Source organism: Ammospiza nelsoni, chromosome 5, assembly GCF_027579445.1.
Source record: "Ammospiza nelsoni isolate bAmmNel1 chromosome 5, bAmmNel1.pri, whole genome shotgun sequence".
In the NCBI taxonomy this organism is placed as follows: Eukaryota; Metazoa; Chordata; class Aves; order Passeriformes; family Passerellidae; genus Ammospiza; species Ammospiza nelsoni.
Window position 1 is genome coordinate 50,387,519 of NC_080637.1, and position 19,000 is coordinate 50,406,518.

The 19,000-nt window shown below is 55.8% G+C and overlaps 2 protein-coding genes across 2 annotated transcripts; both read left to right on the forward strand.

The window, feature by feature from the left end:
• The first annotated feature begins 1,462 nt into the window (after positions 1-1,462).
• Positions 1,463-17,915, forward strand: KCNJ4 (potassium inwardly rectifying channel subfamily J member 4). Its single transcript, XM_059472177.1, has 3 exons — positions 1,463-1,698; positions 14,320-14,495; positions 15,697-17,915. The coding sequence occupies exons 2-3, from the start codon at positions 14,458-14,460 to the stop codon at positions 17,024-17,026; spliced, it is 1,368 nt and encodes a 455-aa protein (XP_059328160.1). The 5' UTR covers positions 1,463-1,698; positions 14,320-14,457; the 3' UTR covers positions 17,027-17,915.
• LOC132073480 (uncharacterized) lies at positions 10,299-11,683 on the forward strand. The gene has a single exon (XM_059472573.1). It carries the CDS (start codon positions 10,299-10,301, stop codon positions 11,556-11,558), a length of 1,260 nt encoding a protein of 419 aa, XP_059328556.1. The 3' UTR covers positions 11,559-11,683.
• Positions 17,916-19,000: the final 1,085 nt, after the last annotated feature.

Below are 19,000 nucleotides of genomic sequence, written 5' to 3' on the forward strand. Positions count from 1 at the left end.
AACCTGAAAGAGTTGGGATGGCTGCAGAGGGGATGGACAGGCTGGCCCCAGGAGCAGCAGGGAGCAGCCGTGGGTGCACTGGGGTGAACTGACCCATTCAGGGGGCTGATGTGTCCTGGTTTTGGGGGCAAGCTCTGCTCACCATGCCAGTGTTCACTGGTACTGGCAGGGCACAGCAGGCTCCACAACATGTTGTGCAGGGGTCATACCATGTGCCACATCTTGGGAGGATTTTGGGAGGGAGGGTCATGGTCCTTGCAGGATTTGGGCTCACAGGCGATTCAAAAAAATGAGGTTTAAAAATCTTTTTTGACTTCTCAGCACAGGCCTTAACACTGAGGACAGCATGTGAGACACCAAGAGGAAAACCATGTCCTCAAAGATGCTGTCCTGGAGCAGGGCTGTCCAGGACCCTGTGCCAATGGCCACTGTTTGTGTGGTCAGGGGCCTCTTCAGCCTCAGTCTTTGCTGCAGCAGAGTCCCCTCCTTCTCTTCCTGTCACCAAGAAGGGACCTCCTTAAAGCCCCTGGGATGCTGCTGGCCATGGAGACCCAAAGCAGGTTTCTTGGACAGGTTTCCAGGGATGGCTGTGCATTATCCTGGAGCTCTGTGTCCAGGTCCCTCCGTGTCCAGCTCCTGTCCCAGCATCGCTCATCCCGGCAGGAAATCACCTGCTCTGTAGAGTGGGGAGGCAATGCCCCACAGCAAACACTCTGCACCGGCTGGGAGAGCCTGGTCCTTCCTCAGGGCAAGGTGTCAGGGCAAGGTGTGGCTGTGCATTATCCTGGAGCTCTGTGTCCAGGTCCCTCCGTGTCCAGCTCCTGTCCCAGCATCGCTCATCCCGGCAGGAAATCACCTGCTCTGTAGAGTGGGGAGGCAATGCCCCACAGCAAACACTCTGCACCGGCTGGGAGAGCCTGGTCCTTCCTCAGGGCAAGGTGTCAGCCCAGCACCCCGAATCCAGGTGGGAAAGGACCCCCTGACGGTAGTTATTTAATGTCAGTGCAGCAGCCCAGGAGGAGGATCCACCTCCTCGGGGGCACCTGGCGGCCCCAGCATCCCTTTCCCGCTGCCGACGGCTGCTCTGTCTCCCCCATGGCGGCTCCGCAGCTCTGAGCTCACATGCGAGGATGGGCTAAAGTAGGGAAAGCTGCTGGATCCTACCACGGAGTTACTGACTTCTCAGCTACCGACTGCATAGCAATCAGCGAGGGGGAGAGGCAGCCGGGGAAAGGGAGCGGAGCGCACCGGGAGGGAGAGTGTCAGGGAGAGGGGGGATCTGGGGACTGGAGCAGGGGGGCAGCGAGGGGCACGGGCACATCATGCCAGAGAAGGAGGGAGCCAGGCAGGAGGGGGAGACCTAAACCCGTCGCTGAGCCACGAAGGCACATCAGCACTCCGTGGGATGGACGCTCCTGGGAGCAAAAAAATTCTGAGAGGCAGAGGCAGAAGGAGAGCGCTGGCGTGGGCAGGGCAGAGTTAGGAGAGGAGCAGGTCGCAGCGGAGAAGTAGCTCTTCTTCGGAGGAGAAAAAAATAAACCTGGGCTGGAGGCGAGCGAGGACTGCAGAGAGACTTCCCTGATTCCTGCGGTCCGGCTGAGGCGTTTGATGGTGAGATGGAGAGAGCGGCCGCTTTCCCGTTCCCCTGATGCTTGCTCGGCGCGGCTGGAGCCGGCGGCAGCCCTCGGCAGGACCCGGGTAAGAGGCGGTGCCGGGCGCGCTGCTCTCCTCTCCGGCGGGAGAGCGGGAAGGGCTTTTCTCCCTTAGGAAAATAATGTATTGTTTCATTTGCGTTCGCTCGGAGGAACAGCTATAAATATAACTTGGGGAGAGATGCGTGGCTTCGTGCGAGCGTGCCAGTGAATAATAAAGTTGCCTGGTGTGCATGGCGTATGCACGCACGGCTCCCGGGGCGGCCGCGGGCCGAGGGGCAGGGGTGGCTCCTGCCTCGAAACCTCCCCGACTTCCCTCCCCGCCCCCTTGCCGCCCTGGCTTCGGTCCCTTTGCAGGTAACTTCTTCATTTCTTCAGTTCCCCGCGTTTTCTTAGTGTCTTCTAGCCCTGGGCTGGGTCTTGCTCACCTTTTGCTTCTCCTGCTCTGTGGATTCTTCTCTGCGCTGGTCCTGGCCAGTTCACACAGAGGGAGGCAGCTGGAGGCCTGCTCTCCAAGCCCTCAGGTGCAAATGGGGCTGAAGTGGATGTGTTTGTTCTCCTGCTGCCTGTGGAGCTTTTCGGGCTCCAGATCTGCTCCCTTTTCCCTTACCTTCCACCTCTCCTAGTCCCAGCATGGCTGATCGTGCCAGTGGTGGCCCAACACCCCCCAGAGAGGCACGGTGCAAAGGGTTTTCTGGCTGGTGGCTTTGGGTGAAGGAGCTCAGGAGGAAACCATGAGCAAACTACCAGAGGAACTCTGCCTGTGCTCCCTGTTGGCAAGGCTGGCTTCCCCACCGGGGCAGGAGTGGATAGTCAGGTTTGCATGGTGCTGGCAGATCACCTCGGGCATCCCTGGCCCCTCAGCCCCCACGGCCCTTCCTCCTGGGCAAATAGCCTGGAGTCATCCAAATCCTTCTGGGAAGAGCCTGGAGTTTCCCATCCCTGCTGCCCAGCCCTGGCCCCATCGATGGATGGCACAGCAAACAGCAGCTCTGGGGCCTCTCCCTTCTCCCCTGCCTCCCCTTGGGGGTGCTGTTAGGGGCAGACGGTGGCAGTGCACACGGGAACGCGTGGCAGAGGTGACGTAGCTCCAAGGCTACCTCCAACCCTGCTCTGTGCCCTCCTTGGCTCCTCGGGAGGAGCATCCACAGGAGGTGGGCGGTGTGGAGAGGAGCCCAGGGCTTGGGGTTACCCGGAGCCTGGGAGGGATCAGGCAGGTGCATGGGCAGAGACGTGGGAATGTGCCCCTTCTCCATTCACCACCAGAAGTGGAACCCACAGAAGCCTGAGACACCCCGGCAGTGTTTGCAGCCACTGAAAATAACAATCAATACAGGACAAATATGTGCCTCAGGGGGAAGCGTGAACCTGCTGGGGACGGGGAGTGATGGGGAGAGGACAAATGGGGAGGATGGCCTCAGGAAGGAAAAGCTGGAGAGGGCTGATCTGGAGGAAAGTGGGTTCCCTCTCCTCCACCTTTTTTTCTTCCATCTCTCACTGATTGGGTGCTAAGAACAAGTGCCCCGACGTGTGGTGCTGGCAGTGATCCTTGTCCCTTGCAGCCCCCTCTATGGTTTGCAAGGAAAACCGGAAAGCCAGGAGGTGGCTGGGGAGGGACGGAGTTTCCTGGCAGGACCGGTCCCCCGGGCCCTCCAGCCTTTCGGCCACCCCAGGCTCAGCCATCGGCCACGCCCGGGAAGCAGCCGCATCCCTGGGGCGGTGTCGGTGGCGGGAGGGTGCCAGCAAGGGGCAGGAGGGCGCGGTGATGGATACCTGTGCCCGCTGACACCGGTGCCCAGCAGTTGATGTCCCTGCGCCCTGGGCACGCCCCGCTGTTGCCCTGGGCCGGCTCAGCCCGGCAGCGCGGCCCGCGATCGATGGATGGATGCTGGCGTCCCAGCGATCGATCCCTACTCATGCATGCGGCTCCCAGCCTCCCGCTGACGCTCCTTTTCTGTGAATGGCACGGGCTGAGCGAGGCCGTCTGCGCCTGCCTCGCACCGCCGCGAAACTGAGTCAGGCTGGATTGCTGCTCCCTGACGTCGCTGCTCCTGTGCCCCTCACCGGGGCCGAGGGGCCGCACGGGGAACCCCCAGAGGCCCCGGCTGTCCTCGCCAGACAAGGTGGTTTTAACGGTGATGGTTGGGATTGGAGCCCCTTCTTGGGAGAGACGCTGATTCTCTGGTAGTGGGGAGCTTGGGACAGGCAAGGGCCGCTTTTGAGCTGGTTCTCGCCCTCAGAGCCCTGAGGCTCGTTCTGCAGCAGTGAAGGTGGTGCCGTGGCACAGGCTGCTGAGGGATGGGAGCTGGCTGCAATGTGACCCTGTTCCCGCGGCCCCAGAGATCCACGCACCTCCGTGCCTGTCCTCCTGGGAGCCTGGCAGCAGGCAGCTTGCTTCATGGACAGTTCTGGCACTCACCCACTGGTTTGTCTGGGGAGGAGATGCCCACCATCTCCTGGCACCAGCCGTGCTGGCCCAGCAGCCCCACCGCTGCCCTCGCTGGAGATCAGGCACTGGAGGGCGGAGAACAAGGCGCTCTCCAGCCCGGCGCCTCCCCACGCCGCCAGCCAGGGGCTCCTGCCGCCGTCCTGCCCACGCCCCTGCCACCATGGCAGTGGGTCTGCCCCTCACAATCTGGACGGCTGTTTTATTTCTATGGCAACATTTCTCCCGAAACACTTCAGAGGGAGCCTGGTGCTGTTCCGTAATGAGGGAAGCAGCGTCCCCCATACTGTCCCCTGCAAAAGGCTCAGAGAAACGACCCTGACACATCTCCCCACCTCCTTCCCTCCCTGGCAAGCGATACCAGCACTGGTACAAAGAGCTGCTGGCCTGGTCCCAGCTGCCTCTCTGCCGCCTGCTCTCCTTTCCCTGCCTTCAGCTTGGCTCTCCCCTCTGCTCTCGCCGGCTCCCTTTCTGCCGGCAGCCTGCTAAAGCACCCGCTCAGACTGACCAGCTGAAAGGAGCCTTAGAGCAGGTGGATGTGGAAAGTGACTCTGCTCTAGAGGAGGGCAGAGCCCCGGGAGAGCTGTATAGATCGGCCCCGCCAGCAGCGCGGTGAGTGCGGGGCTGAAGGGCACCGGGGATCCCAGGGGCCGGGCAGGCCGGCGCTCACCCCTCGGAAAAGCTCGATGGCATTATGAAGAGGCGGTGCCTGCCACGGGACCAGACACAGCGGCCCCACAACTCCTCTCCTCTCCTCTCCCGTTCGCGTTGTTCCCCGCACCAAGGAGCAGCCCCGTGTCCGGGCGGAGGTGAGCAGGCAGAAGTCGCGGGCAGCGCCAGCAGGCGACAGGCAGGTGAGCAGGCAGGATCCCGGCGGGAGCCGCTGCCGCAGCCCGGAGGAGCAGGGCTGTGACAGCCACCCGTGGCATGCCGGGGGGTATCGCTGTCCTGGCAGCGTGCAGATGCAGCCGCCGTGTCCCCCGAGCACCGCACCGCTCTCCCCCAGCGATGGCAGCCCCTCCCTGTGGGACAGCTGGGGGTAGGGAGTGGGCAATGTGCTCCGTACTGCGTGAGCTGGGCAGCCCTTGGGCTTGACACCCTCCAGATGTGCTTGTTAAACCTGAGGGATCAAGCCGCAGGAATAGAAGTCAGCAAACCTGTAGTGAAATACCTGATCCTCTCTCTGTAGGAATGCGGTTTTGCAGCTTACCTGGGATGCTCCCTGTGCTCCGTTTCTGGTACCTAGCAGGCACGGCTGAAAGGGGAGCAGCTGGGGCCCTTTCAGGAGCTTCTGGCTCTGTTCAGCTCCCTGTTAGCCCAGCGACAAGGGGGTGAAGGGAGATGTTTTTCCCTGTCGCTGATGGGTTAGTGCTCAGCAGCCAGGCCAGGCTGGGAGCTCAGCTGCTGTGCAGCAGCTGGGTGCAGAGAAGTGGCTGCAGCCACTCTCGATCGGGGGCTCGGTGCAGAGCAGGCTTTGCCCTGGTTATTGCTCATCCTTGCTGCTGTCACTGTTGTTATCATCATTCATAAACCATTTGCAGGCACCTGCCTTGCTGGGTGCTTGGCAGAGTCACCGGCAGTCCCTCCCTGCCCTGTCAAGAGTGCAACTGCAGCAGGCAGGCAGATGATATAAGCCACTCTTGCTCCCCTTTTCCTGCACACCGATAATTATCCTTGTCCCCTGAGTAGCCAAAAGCCATCAAGACATCCCACATGGGCAGGCACTTTGTGCTGAAGAGATGCTGAAGGGATACTGCCGGGAATGGCCTTACATCAGGGCTCCCAAGGGCAGGACTCCCAGTGAAGGGAGTTCCAGGGATGCAGGGATTAGTGAGGACACCCTTTGCACCGTGCACTGGTGCTGGGAACCTGGAGGAGGTGACCTGAGTGCACTGCATCTGCCTGGGATGTGAGGACCTCAGGGACACCCCAGAGCCTTCAGTTTTTCAGCTCTTGCAGGTTTTGCACCAGTCTTTTGGGGTCTAGTTTTGGCGGCAGATTGCTGGGGTATGTCAGCCCGTGCGTTTCCTCGGGAGCAGGTGGGATGCAGTCTGCACCCTGGCTGCTACAAAAGCTCGGTTCCTTTTTGGCCAAGAACACTACCCCGGGAAGGCCAGGGCCCTTCTGAGCATTTAATTTTTCCTGTGATGCCAGCTACAGAGAATAACACCCACCTTCCTCACTCAGCAAGAAAAAGCAGGGGCTTCTCCCCAGCTGCCACTCCAGCAGCATCCTCTCCTTACAATCCCTCTCAGTCCAGCCCCAGCCCCTGTGTGGTGTACCCCAGCCCCACTTTGTCCAGAGAGGGGTGGGTGAATGCCGGTGCCAGTCCCAGCAACCCCACCACGGGGCGTCCCCCACCTGGTCTGGGATCCTGGGGCAGGCAGCTGCTCTGGCAGCGCCATTGTCTGGACGGTGCAGCCGCAGCAGGGATCGCTGGGGCGGTGTGGGAGCAGGCGGGAGGTGATGCTGTCACCTTTCTGTGCCTCTTCCTGACTTTGTCATCCTGGGGACCTTTGTGTGGTTCCCATTTTTATCTGTTTTTTCTCCCTCTCACTCTTTCTCTCCTTCTCTCTTCGCTTTCTTTTCTCCCCCTCCCTTCAGCATGTGGGCTGATCACTGCTCAAACTTTTAATTCAGATGGTAATTGGAATAATAATACGGGCAGAATCCTTCTGGCTCCGTTGCTGCAGCTGGCTTCAGGGAGCTATGAATAGCTCTGAGTCACACACTGAGATGGTTTAACTTCAAATCATTTTGTTTTGTTTTCATATTACCCATCCTCAGGCTCCAGAGCTTCACAGGGGGAAAAAATATCCCCCCTTCTCACTCCACTCCAAAATATAAACCGGGCAGAGGCACATGAATAAAATCCTCTTTTGGAGAGGGAAACTGGTCAGCGGATCATGCCTTGAGGGGCAGATGGGGACTGTTGGCACCTGATCTATTTATAATTATTGAACGAAAAGGCAGAAGTGTGTATATAAAAATGGTATAGAGTTGATTACAGCTTCCTCCCCTCACCTTCCATATGTCAGTTGCCTTTTTAATACGGTAAAACTCCTGCACGGTGGCTGTGCCTCGGCGTGTGCCCGTGCAGCGCCTGCCCTACCGGCACGGAGCAGCGAGAGCTCGGCCGCTGCCTCGTGTGGCAGGACAGCCCCACGGCACAGAGCTGCCCCCGAGCCCCAGCACGAACCCTGGCAATATTCCTGAGGAGCAGGAGAAGAGATGGAGTTACAAAGAGGATGAAGAGGACACACTGGGCGCTGTGGGTCTGCAAGGCTCTGCTGGAAGGCAGAGAGGTCCCTCCTCAGCTGCGGGTGTTTCCGCCCCGGCTCCCCGAGAGGCGAGAAGTTGTTCTGCCGTGCTGTCAGCGTGCCGAGCTGGCAGCCGGGGCTCTGGATGTGCTCCAGAGCCGGCCGGGGGCAGGGACAAAGGCACAAAGCGGAGCGCGACCAGCGGCTGCGGCATTGACCACAGACAGGAGAGGAGCATTTGCCAGACAACTCCCGATAAAGCAAAGACTAAGAGTGTAAAAATACCCTGGGATTTTTCCATCGTTGTCGCTCACAGTGTATGTCCCAGAGCACCAGATATGGTTGTTATAAAAAGAGAAGTGGGGGAGTGCTTTAGCGTGGACTTTTCTGTTCTGTTTCATGAGACTCTTCCATTGCAAATTTAAGGAAGGATTGACAATATATGATCTACTCTGGTAGGGGCTGGAGAAAGACTGGGACGTGCAAGCCACTGCACTGTGTACAGGGGATGGAGCAATGAGGTATTGCCCCGGCACCAAGCATCCTGACCTCATTGTGCTGCAGATCCCTTAGAAAGGGACAGCAGCAGTGCAGCCCCACGTGCCTGCTCGGGGCCAGAGCAGAACTGGGGTGGCAGCGTGGGCTGCTGTGATGGCTTGTGCTGCTGGAGCACGGTGTCACACGGGAAGGAGGAGATGACTGCAGCACCGTGGTGGTGTCCCTGGCATTGCTCAATGTAAGACACAGGAGGGCTTGGGAAAGAGGGAAGGGTAGCACATGCTTTGGGGCTGGAGGCCCATCTGGCTGGCTGTTTCAGTGCTGCAAGGCAGTGGCAGTGACATCGGTGCTGCAGCAGATTTCAAAAGTGCTGTGGGGCTTCTGCAGGCCATGAAATTCACGGGTGTTCATGTGCACCCAGGACAGGCAGCAGAGGGGTGGGGAGGCTCCTGTCCAGGCTGCAGCCTCCTGCCTAGCCTCTCTCCTTGCTGCACCCACCAGCTTTGTTTCATACCACTCCATAGGAATTGCCATTCACTCTGCAGCTTCCTCCTTCACATGTGGGTCACAGGAGGGAGAGCAAGCTCCAAGAAATGCCCTCAGGCATGCTCTGGATTCATGTCTCTGTCCTCAGCCAGGCTTTCCTCCTGCTTGTCCATGTGACAGGCAGCTGCCTATTCAGGATATGAACATAATCCCCTTCTGCTGGAGACACCTCTGATCCTTCCCCCTTCATTCTATTTCTGTTTCAGGTTTCCAAGTGGCAATGGGACCTTTTCACAGCCATTTGAACTACTCTTGCATAGGGTTTGGGCTCCTGGCAAGCCCCCAGGCCTTGCCAGGCTGGTGGCATTGATTTTGCCAGCAGGGACGTCAGTGGCGGCCCTGGCCCACCAGCTGCTGAGGAGGGACAGTGACCCAATGTGGCAGCAGTGCCCAGCCCAGGCGTTTCTTGCCTGCCTGTCTGTCCTTCCCATGGCGGCCCCACGCGCTGTGGGGGTGTGTTGGGGTGGAAGTGGGAAACGTGTTTATTTCTGTCCGTCTCCTGGCTCGTGCCGCTCCGAGTTTGTGGCACTGGGTATTACTAACACTTCCCTGTGCCAGCTGGCAGCAGGGATGAATCAGATTGGCAGCACCACAGCGTGGACCCTGCACTGCCCGCTCAGCCTAGAGCGATGCCTGTGGCAAAGTGCTGGTGATGTCTCCTGCCCCTGACCAGGGTCAGCCCCAGTCAAGTGCCAGGGGCTTGGCCTTGCTGCTGGAGATGTCTCTGTACCCTGTGGGACGGGGCTGTCCCCTCTGGGCCATGCTGCCTGCCCAGGCTGGATTGTCCCTGTCCCTCCTTTACGCTGGGGATCTCAGGTGGCTTCATGAGCTGCTCACTGGCAGCATCCCCAGGCTGGGGTCAGCTCTACACCAGGAGGACAGCTTATCCTCATGCTGCCAAAATCACCTTTTGCAGCTGCTGTGGTTAACCCCAGCAGGGAACTTAACTATCACTCAGCCCCTCTCTCCCTCTCACTGCCCCCATCCACAGTGGGGAGGGGAATCAAAAAGAAAAGGTAAACTTTGTGGGTTGAAATAAGAGCAATTTAATAATTGAAGCAAAATATTACAATAATAAATAGGTTAATAATATTAATATTATTATCAGTAATAACAATAACATTAACAATAATAATAATAATAAACAGTAATAGTAATGATAAACACAGAGAAAGAGAATAACAGGATCCAAGAGAAACACGTGATGCACAACCCCATTACTCACCACCCAGTGACTGATGCCCAGCATGTCCCCAGGCATTCATCAGCCCCTTCCAGTTAAATCCTCCAGTTATATTCTGGGCATGATATTCTGTGGCATGGAATATCCCTCTGGCTAGTTTGGACCAGCTGCTCTGGCCATGCTCCCTCCTGGATTCCTGTGCAGCTCCTCAGTGGCAGAACATGAGCAACAGAAAAGAAAAATCCTTGTCTTGGAGTAAGCCACTACTTAACAACAGCTCCGACAAGTCTGCATTATTCTCATACTAAGTCCAACTCTGTGCTGGCTACTATGAAGAAAATTAACGCAGTCCTAGACAGAATCAGGACAGCAGCTGATTGCTTCCTCCCCCTCCCCTGCTTCTGACAGCTCAGCACACATGGAACTTGATGACATCACAGACCTTGGAATGATGGTGGTTCCAGGTTTCCCCAGAGCCAGAGGTTTGTGGCTCTCCTCTCCCTCCTGAACACCTCCTGATCCTGGTGTTCTGAACAGAGGGATTTTGGTGGCCACAACAAGCACTGCTGAAGCTGCAGAAGGTGGCACACTGCTTGTCAGTGTCAACAGCCTGCATGGCCTGCACTCCAGGAACACAATTTGGATTCTCCTGCTTACTGCAGCTGAGAGCATCCTGAAAAATGTCGAAGCCATTTCGCATCTTTGGGCTAATGATGATGGTCTACCCAGAATCTCAAGGTTTGCAAGGTGATGATAACAATGATGGTGGTGATGATGACAGCAAAGAATCAGGGAACTCCTGCCATTCTGACGTTCCTTCACCCTTGTGCAAGAGCAGTGACAGCACAGATGAAAATAAGACAGAGGATCAGGGAGAACCCACATTTTTCGTAACTCCTGGGGATTCTTACATGGTGAAAGATAAACAGGTGGAGTTGGCCAAGCATGCGGTGGAGCTTGAGAAGGAAGATCAGGAGCTTCAGGAACCGTTTTACAAAGACATGGGAATGTCTGGCAGATTGGATGGAGAGGACGAGCCCAGCCTAACCTACCACCTTCCTGGGCATCAGAGGTTGCCTGCCCCCCAAAAGGCTGGTACAGCACCAAGTGGCTTCCATGACTCTTTCCAGCACAGCTCAGGCCAGCACTTGGGGACAGAGGCCGCTGCCACACAGGCCCATGCCAGTGACCATTTTGTGGGACACCCAGAGACCACCACGGGAGCGGAGCCCCATGTGCTGCACGGGGAGGATGGCGAGGATGGTGAGGACAGACAGTCCCTGTCCCTGCAGCCAGCGTATGACTTGCTGTGGCAGGAGAACAGCATGCTCAGGTCGGAGAACGAAATGTTCAGGAGCGCGAACATCATGCTCGCAGCGGAGAACTTCACACTCAGGCAGGCATTCAAAGAGCTCACGAAGGACAGGGCTGTGTTCATGGCCGAGGACATGGTGCTCAGGGAGGAATACGACGTGCTCAGGGAGCAGTATGACAGGCTCGGGGGTGAGAATGATGCACTCAGGAAGGACAATGTCATGGTCAGGAGAATGTTCCAGACCTTCCAGAACAACTTGAAGAGACAGGTGTGCATGGTGGCGAGCTTGCAGGATCAGCTGAAGGCCAGCCAGGCTGAGCGGGAGAGGCAAGTCCAAGAGCTCCAATCCTTAGTCCAGGAGACTGAATGTCATCTTCAGATAATGACCCAGCGGGCTCTGAATGCCGAAACAAACATGGAGAGGCTGAAGCAGAAGATCTTTATTCTCCAAGGACAGCTGGAGAGATGCAAGCTGGGGAATGAAAACCTGAGAACAGACTGGTCTAGAAGCAGTGAAACAGAACTTAGACTTCACCAGGCAAAACCGCCACGAGCTCATAATGGGCAAAGATGCCTCCCTCAGGTAGTTCCTGCCTCAGAAATGCTGCCCATTGTTACTGATGTCCTCGAATCCACCAGAAAAATTCTCAAATTTTAAGCAAAGAAAGATCTATGAGTGCAGTTCTGTGTGAGTTCTATGGATCCGTGCACGGTCCGAGGCCATTGTTCTCCCACTTGTAACCATCTACTGCAAATAAAAGCATTTACTTTGCCACTGTCAAATGTGTGTGCTCACACTGGTAGCTTTCATCCTTTACGGAAATACTTTCCTTGTGGTTGGGTACCAGTTGCAGGTACTGGTGTGACTTTAGCTGCTGATACTCTGTTCGGGCACTGTGGAGCCAGCAGCAAAGGCTGCCCAGGCTCTGAGCTGCATGGTCCAGCCTTGGTGGACCCTGCAAGAGGCTCTGCCACAGCCCCGGCTGACATGAGCTTCCATGTGGGAGCCAGGAGGAAGCACAGGATGCAGTGCTCTTACACAGTGTGCTCATCCCACCCCATAGCTGTACCAGCCTGAACTGGACATGAACAAAGCCCTTGTATTTCATCTTTGTCCTTTGCCCCTTTTTGGGAAGGGGGGGAAGGTGGGGAGCAGAGATCCAGGTGTTGCTGCACATGGTTTCGCAGAGGGCCTTGGGTCCTCCTCCCTTTCTTTTGGAGCTGGCTGCTGCCGGGGCCAGAAATCCAAAATCTCTAGAAATGGTGCACCTGTTTCTGCAGCTGGAGAAAGAGAGTTGTTGGTTGTAGAAACTTCCAGGAAATTGTGAATTACTCATGTGTGAGCTGTGACAGGGCCTTCCCTGTGTTATTGGGGTCAGTGCAGGCTAAGGATGAGCTTGACATATCCAGGCTGGCTGAGAATGATGCCAGTTGAAGAGGATGTCTTTCCTCTCCTGGCTGGGGCTGGCACAGAGGGTTGTACCTAAACTGCCCACCTTTGCCATCTCCCAAAGCCATGTGGGACCCTGCAGTCTGAACTCAACATGCAATGGCTCTGAAGGTATGAAGTGACCTCTCTCCATCACATCAACATTTCTGATTAACATAGGTTACCAGCCCCAGGGTCTGCTATAGGTTTACCCATCTGGACAGCAAAAATTCCTGGCCAAACCAACTTCATGAAGACTTGGATGTTGCAGGGCAGTGAGGTGGTGGGAGCTGGCAGAGTTCAGTGTCAAAATGCTTTTTCCTGATGGGGATTTTTGGGCAGCTGTTCCCTTTTTTCTCTGTGTGGTGAGTTGTGGATTACAAGGTTGTTTTCTTCTACTGGTCTCATAATACCCTTGGTCTGAACACCCATATTTGCATTGCTGCAGAGCTTTAACTGCCTCAGTAACTGGGTAGTCTTCATCCCATCAGAGATGATATCTGGAGCTCCCTTCTTGCTGTTCTCGAGCTCTGGTCCTAACTGGGCAAAAAGCTGGTGGGCACCTCTGGCCACCTGCAGCCCCATTCTGGGGCACTGATGATGGGACAAGGATGGTTCTCACAGCTTTTCCATCCTAGGCAACATCATTTGCTGTTCCTCTCTCCTGTCCATGCACAACCACTTGCAAGCTGCTCTAAGCCTTACATTTGATCCCAAAATCCTCGTATTTTTTCGCATATCTGGCAACCAGTGGCTGTTCATTGGCAAGGCTGGGAGGAAATAGATTAGCTGGCCGTCTGCATCGACACTCAGCACTGGCTGCTGTAATCCAAAGGCTACAGTGCAGGATTAGCATGGGTGTACAAAGCCCTTCCTAATCTGTGAGTCATTACCCCCTCAGTGCATTTCCCTTCCCAGCAGCTCTGGGCAGGTGAAATAGGTTGGCTCTTGAGTCTTTGGCTTCACCATCCTTCCATTCTGGGAGGACTGGCTTGGGACATCTGCTGGACATCCTCCCAGGACTGCTGCTGAGCTGCTCCTTGGATGCTGTACACAGGGCATGTTGCAAGGTTTGTTTCCTCTAACTGGCTTCTCTTTGGCTACCCCCGAGCCCTTCCTTTCCGTCAGTTCTTTTGGGCTCTACCCATTGCTTCCCTTCTTTTATTTGAAACAGGGTGTTCTGCACAGCCTGGAAAAAATTCCCTCGGGGGTAGGCTGGGCTGATGGGGATCCCTGAGGGCTGCTGTGCATTCCTGTGCTTTGTTAGTCCTTGTGTGAGAGGTATTTAGCCTGGCTGAGCTCTCGCCCCGGTGTAAGCTCTGATATTAATATAATAGCTCAGGGCAAGGGCCCTGTGAGCGGCTCAGCTGCTGTGCCCTCGGTCTGGAGAGCAGTGACCGACCAGCCCTGCTCCTCTGCTGGCTGGGGAGCGCGGGGTCTGCGGGTTGTGCACCCAGTCTGCACCACCAGCTCCTCACCTGCGGGCTGTGCACCCAGTCTGCACCATCAGCTCCTCACCTGTGGGCTGTGCACCCAGACTGCACCACCAGCTCCTCACCTGTGGGCTGAGCACCCAGTCTGCACCATCAGCTCCTCACCTGTGGGCTGAGCACCCAGTCTGCACCACCAGCTCCTCACCTGTGGGCTGAGCACCCAGTCTGCACTACCAGCTTATCATCTGCAGGTTGTGCACCCAGTCTGCACCACCAACTCCTCACCTCACCTGCAGGCTGTGCACCCAGTCTGCACCATCAGCTCCTCACCTGCGGGCTGTGCACCCAGTCTGCACCACCAACTCCTCACCTGCAAGCTGTGCACCCAGACTGCACCACCAGCTCCTCACCTGCCCAAGCCAGGCTGGAGCAGGTGCCCCAAGGACATCTCCCAGGGCACCCTGAGCAAAAGGCTGGGAGCCTGTGCCAGCTGCTCCGATGGCTGCTGCCAGGGGGGATTGGATCTGACCGGGTTTTGCTTTGTCCTTCCCTGCCAGGCGCGTGCCCAGGAGCAATCGCAATGGCCGTGCTGGTCCCAGCTCGCCAGAGGTGAAACCTGGAGCTGCCCAGTCCCACGTGAGTGCTGCTGCATGAGCTCCCACGGCCTGGCAGCTCCCACGGCCCCCTGACACCTGATGACCGAGCGAGCCATGGGCAGCGTCCGGGTCAATCGGTGAGTAACCTCCTCTCGAGACCTGCTGCTGCCCTGAGTGACCCAGCTCCTCATCTGGCCCCTCAGACCCTAAATTCAGACTGCCTTTTGATATATTCTTCTCAAATTACCTGTCAGCGGCTTTCCTGTTCTAAGGAATGGCTCCTCTCTCCTCCTCCAACCCAAAACATACCATATGTAGGGGTAGTGCTTGGAGGAATACTATGGAGGAGAAGCAAAGCACTGCATAGTGCTGGACCAGAAATTACAGATTCCAGCAGCACTGCATAAGCCAGGAATGTCCCCAGGAATCCCAACTCCAGCCACCAGTGCTGTCCTTGTCCTTGTGAGATGGAGGCCCATTCTGGAGGACTCCAGCTGACATGTCAACACCACAGGGTGGGAGAGAGAGACTCCCAGGGTCCTGTGAGGCTGCAGGTGGCCAGGCATGAGGGCAGAGCAGTCTTTGTGCTTCAGTGCACTCCCTTGGTTTCCTTGGTGGTCAGAGCACCATCTACCATCACATCTTTAAGGAGTATCTGCAAGTGTCATGGGATCACATGAGGGGCAGTGTTGTAAGGGAGGGGAGCCAGAGGGGGAAAGGTCTCCCAGAAAATGTGTGTGTAGCTTCTGCCAAGGAAACTGCCAGTGCTTTGGCTGTTGATTTCCAAATTACACCTTTGGCTTTGGATAAGAGATGCTGGAAGACACACATGTTGCTGTGGCAACAGAATTGTCCTGAGGCAGGAAGTGTATAAACATTGTCATCACACACCATGAAATCAGTGAGCAGAGCAGAGGAGAAAATAAAAACTCCCAGCCTTGTATTATCTGAGGGCCAAAATGTGGTCAAGCTGCGGGTGCTTGCTCCCAGGCTTCCTGGCTGTCCCAGCTGCTGTCAGGTTTCAAACCTTGTATCCCTCCTCACCATAAAGGCTGGAAGGTACCACAAGCTACAAGCTGCTGCTGCTTTGTTGCCCTGTCAGGACCTTGCTAGATGCATCTTCCAGACAGCAACACTCAGCGACATTGCAGCGGCTGTCCACCTGCTTGGTCAGGTTGGCACCATGGTGCAATAATCACTGACACGTGCTGTTGTGAGATCCAACAGGGTGGTACTGCTCCCCTGCGAACCACCCACGCTTCCTGCCCTCGCTGTCTCGGTGGTTGCTGTTACCCTTCACGTATTCCTGATGGAAGTGCCTGTTTCTTCTGTTCCCAGGTACAGCATTGTCTCCACCGAGGAGGATGGACACAAGGTCTCTACGCTGGGCAGTATGAACGGGCACAGCAGGAACGGCAAGGGCCATGCTCCCCGGCGGAAGCACCGCAACCGCTTCGTGAAGAAGAATGGCCAGTGCAACGTTTACTTTGCCAACCTGAGCAACAAATCCCAGCGCTACATGGCCGACATCTTCACCACCTGTGTGGACACGCGCTGGCGGTACATGCTGATGATCTTCTCTGCCGCCTTCCTGGTCTCCTGGCTCTTCTTCGGCTTCCTCTTCTGGTGCATCGCCTTCTTCCACGGCGACCTCAATGCACCGGCCGTGGCAGGTAGTCCCTCTCTGCTCAAGCCCTGCATCATGCACGTGAACAGCTTCCTGGGGGCTTTTCTTTTCTCAGTGGAGACGCAGACAACCATCGGGTACGGCTTCCGCTGCGTGACTGAGGAGTGCCCGCTGGCCATCATGGCAGTTGTGGTGCAGTCCATCGTGGGCTGCGTGATTGACTCCTTCATGATTGGCACCATCATGGCCAAGATGGCAAGGCCCAAGAAGCGGGCCCAGACCCTCCTCTTCAGCCATCATGCCGTCATCTCCGTGCGGGATGGCAAACTGTGTCTCATGTGGAGGGTGGGCAACCTGAGGAGGAGTCACATCGTGGAGGCCCATGTCCGAGCCCAGCTCATCAAGCCCTACATGACGGAGGAAGGGGAATACCTCCCCCTGGACCAGCGGGACCTAAACGTGGGCTACGATGTGGGTCTGGATCGTATATTTTTGGTCTCACCCATTATTATCGTTCATGAGATTGATGAGGAGAGCCCCCTCTACGGGATTGGCAAGGAAGAGCTGGAGACGGAGAATTTTGAGATTGTGGTTATTCTGGAGGGGATGGTGGAAGCCACAGCCATGACCACACAGGCACGAAGCTCTTACCTTGCTAGCGAAATCCTTTGGGGTCATCGCTTTGAACCGGTTGTGTTTGAGGAGAAGAACCACTACAAAGTGGATTACTCGCACTTTCACAAGACATATGAGGTAGCTGGCACACCTTGCTGCTCAGCCCGGGAGCTGCAAGAGAGCAAGATGACCATCCTACCTTCTCCACCACCTCCCAGTGCCTTCTGCTACGAGAATGAGCTGGCACTTGTCAGTCAAGATGAAGACGAAGATGATGATGAAGTGGGTGTAGTGTTAGGGGGCAACACCAAGGAGGAGGGAGGTATCATCCAGATGATGGATTTTGGAAGCCACCTGGACCTGGAGCGGCTCCAGGCAACTCTGCCTCTAGATACAATCTCATACCGCAGGGAATCAGCCATCTAACTCCTCCAACCTCCCCGTTCCACACCCGTTGCCCACAGTCTCCTCTGTTCCGTACCCATACACTGGATAAGTCCTTTCACCACCAAATAATGCCTCCCATGATTGCCTCTCAGCCCCCAGACACACCAAGGCCTGGAGCTGCTCGGATATACTCCCTTTCTCGTGAGGTCGTAATGCCTGGGAGAGGAGTGAGGATACACTGCTCTTTCTGGGTGTGCAGCTTGGGCTAGAACCCCTCTCCTGCCCAGAGACAGGAGGGCAGCAGGCCTGGTTTCTTGTCTCTGGAGAGGTGGCAGGAGTCCCTGCCTTCGGTGGACAGACTGGGACCCACAGCAAGTGTTCCTGCTGCTGAGGAAACAGCAGACTTTGTCACCTCTCACTGTGGGTAGGCCCCATGGCTGTCAAGGGTCATCGCCGTCACCGGGAGAGGAGCAACACCTAAGCACTGACCAGATGAGGATAGAAGGGAGAGTTTGGGACTCTTGGAGGGAGTGGGGAAGGATCTCAAGGGAGGAGTTTACTTGCATGTTTGTTGCTTGGTGCACATGATTTTGTATATAAAAGAGAAGGAGAACTGCAATCGATTTTTCCAAGGCAAATGCCAAGCTAGGAGACAAGGACGTTCTACACTGGCTGCTCTGCACTCTCCTTGGCTTTCGGTCTCTGTCACCTCCAGAAGCAGCTCGGCTCCATGGACTCAGATCCAGTTCTCCCAGTCCTCTTGAAAAACATGTCCTGCTGCTCTCCTGAGATACTGGCAGAGGAGGCAGGGCCCTGTGCTTACCACACTCAGACTGCTCCCTAGTGCAGCACAGCTGGGATGACAGACAGGTGACCTGACTGGACAGCAGACCCTCCACTTGCTCCTTTTGCCTCCTCCATTCTTCTCCCTGATGTCATCAGCTGTAAAACAGAATTTGTAACTATTTATTTTTAATAAAGTCTAATATCCCAAGGGGAGGTTTGGAAGCAAAGGACAGACTCCACAGCTGCAGCCTGGTGTAGAGACTGATGAGGGTTATTAGGGCTGGTGTTTGCTATTTGTATGGCATTGGACCTTGGAAGCTCCATCACGAGGGCTCTCTTGTTCTGTGCCTCTCTGGTAAAGACCTACAACAAGAGGCTCAGAGAATTTGCGCAGGGAGAAGGTCATACAAATGTGTGTATGGAGGGAATAATCTGCATTAAAATTGCCAGCAGGATTGGACAAGCAATACTATTTGCTTTGGACATTGCTCTAGATTCAAAAACCCCATGAAAAAACCCAAAGTGTCTCTTTGTGCTAGAGGCAAGTGAAGGGAGGATGAGGAAAAACATAATCAAAGCTAGACCTGTAACATCACTTTGCTGTCATTTCACAAAACAGGTGAAAACATGATGAGCATTTTCCTTCAGGAGTAGCAGAATCACCCCTTCAAAACTGCAGATGATACGAGGACAGAAAAACAAACGAGGAGCTCAGGAAGCTGCTCTGGGCACCCAGTAGCTGTGCTGTGGTGGGGAATAGCTGAAGAAGTTATGTCCCACCTAATCCCTGATCTACAAAGCAGAAAAAAGCATATCAACTTGGAATTGGTTCAAGAAGCAAAAGGAAGAGGGGAAGAAGCAGAAGGGTGGGGAAAGAAATAGCAGGACTGAGACGAAGAAGCAGACACAGAGGGCAGATGGTGAAGATGGAAGGGGAAAAGAGGAAGAGAAAGTGAGGTTATATGGAAGTGCATTTGAGAAAGAGCATAAATAGACTCACAAGATGTGTCTAGGACCAGACATGGTCATTTCTCATCTTAGGATGTAGGTTTTGTGGGGGAACAGCTGTCCTGCCTGGGTGTACTCCATTCACTGGAATAATTCCATTCCCAGAATAATTCCATTCCCCAACGCCCTCTGGGCCCAGACATGGAGCCAGTTTTCTACCCAATGAACAGTGCACTCATTCCATTTCCCCGGGCAGCCAATTTCTCCATGACAAATGCT

Excerpts from the sequence above, each read along its gene's own strand:
- LOC132073480 (XM_059472573.1), top strand. The coding sequence starts at position 10,299 with ATGATGGTCTACCCAGAATCTCAAGGTTTGCAAGGTGATGATAACAAT.
- KCNJ4 (XM_059472177.1), top strand. The coding sequence starts at position 14,458 with ATGACCGAGCGAGCCATGGGCAGCGTCCGGGTCAATCG. Across the intron at positions 14,496-15,696 it reads GGCAGCGTCCGGGTCAATCG|GTACAGCATTGTCTCCACCG; the intron begins GTGAGTAACCTC and ends TTCTGTTCCCAG.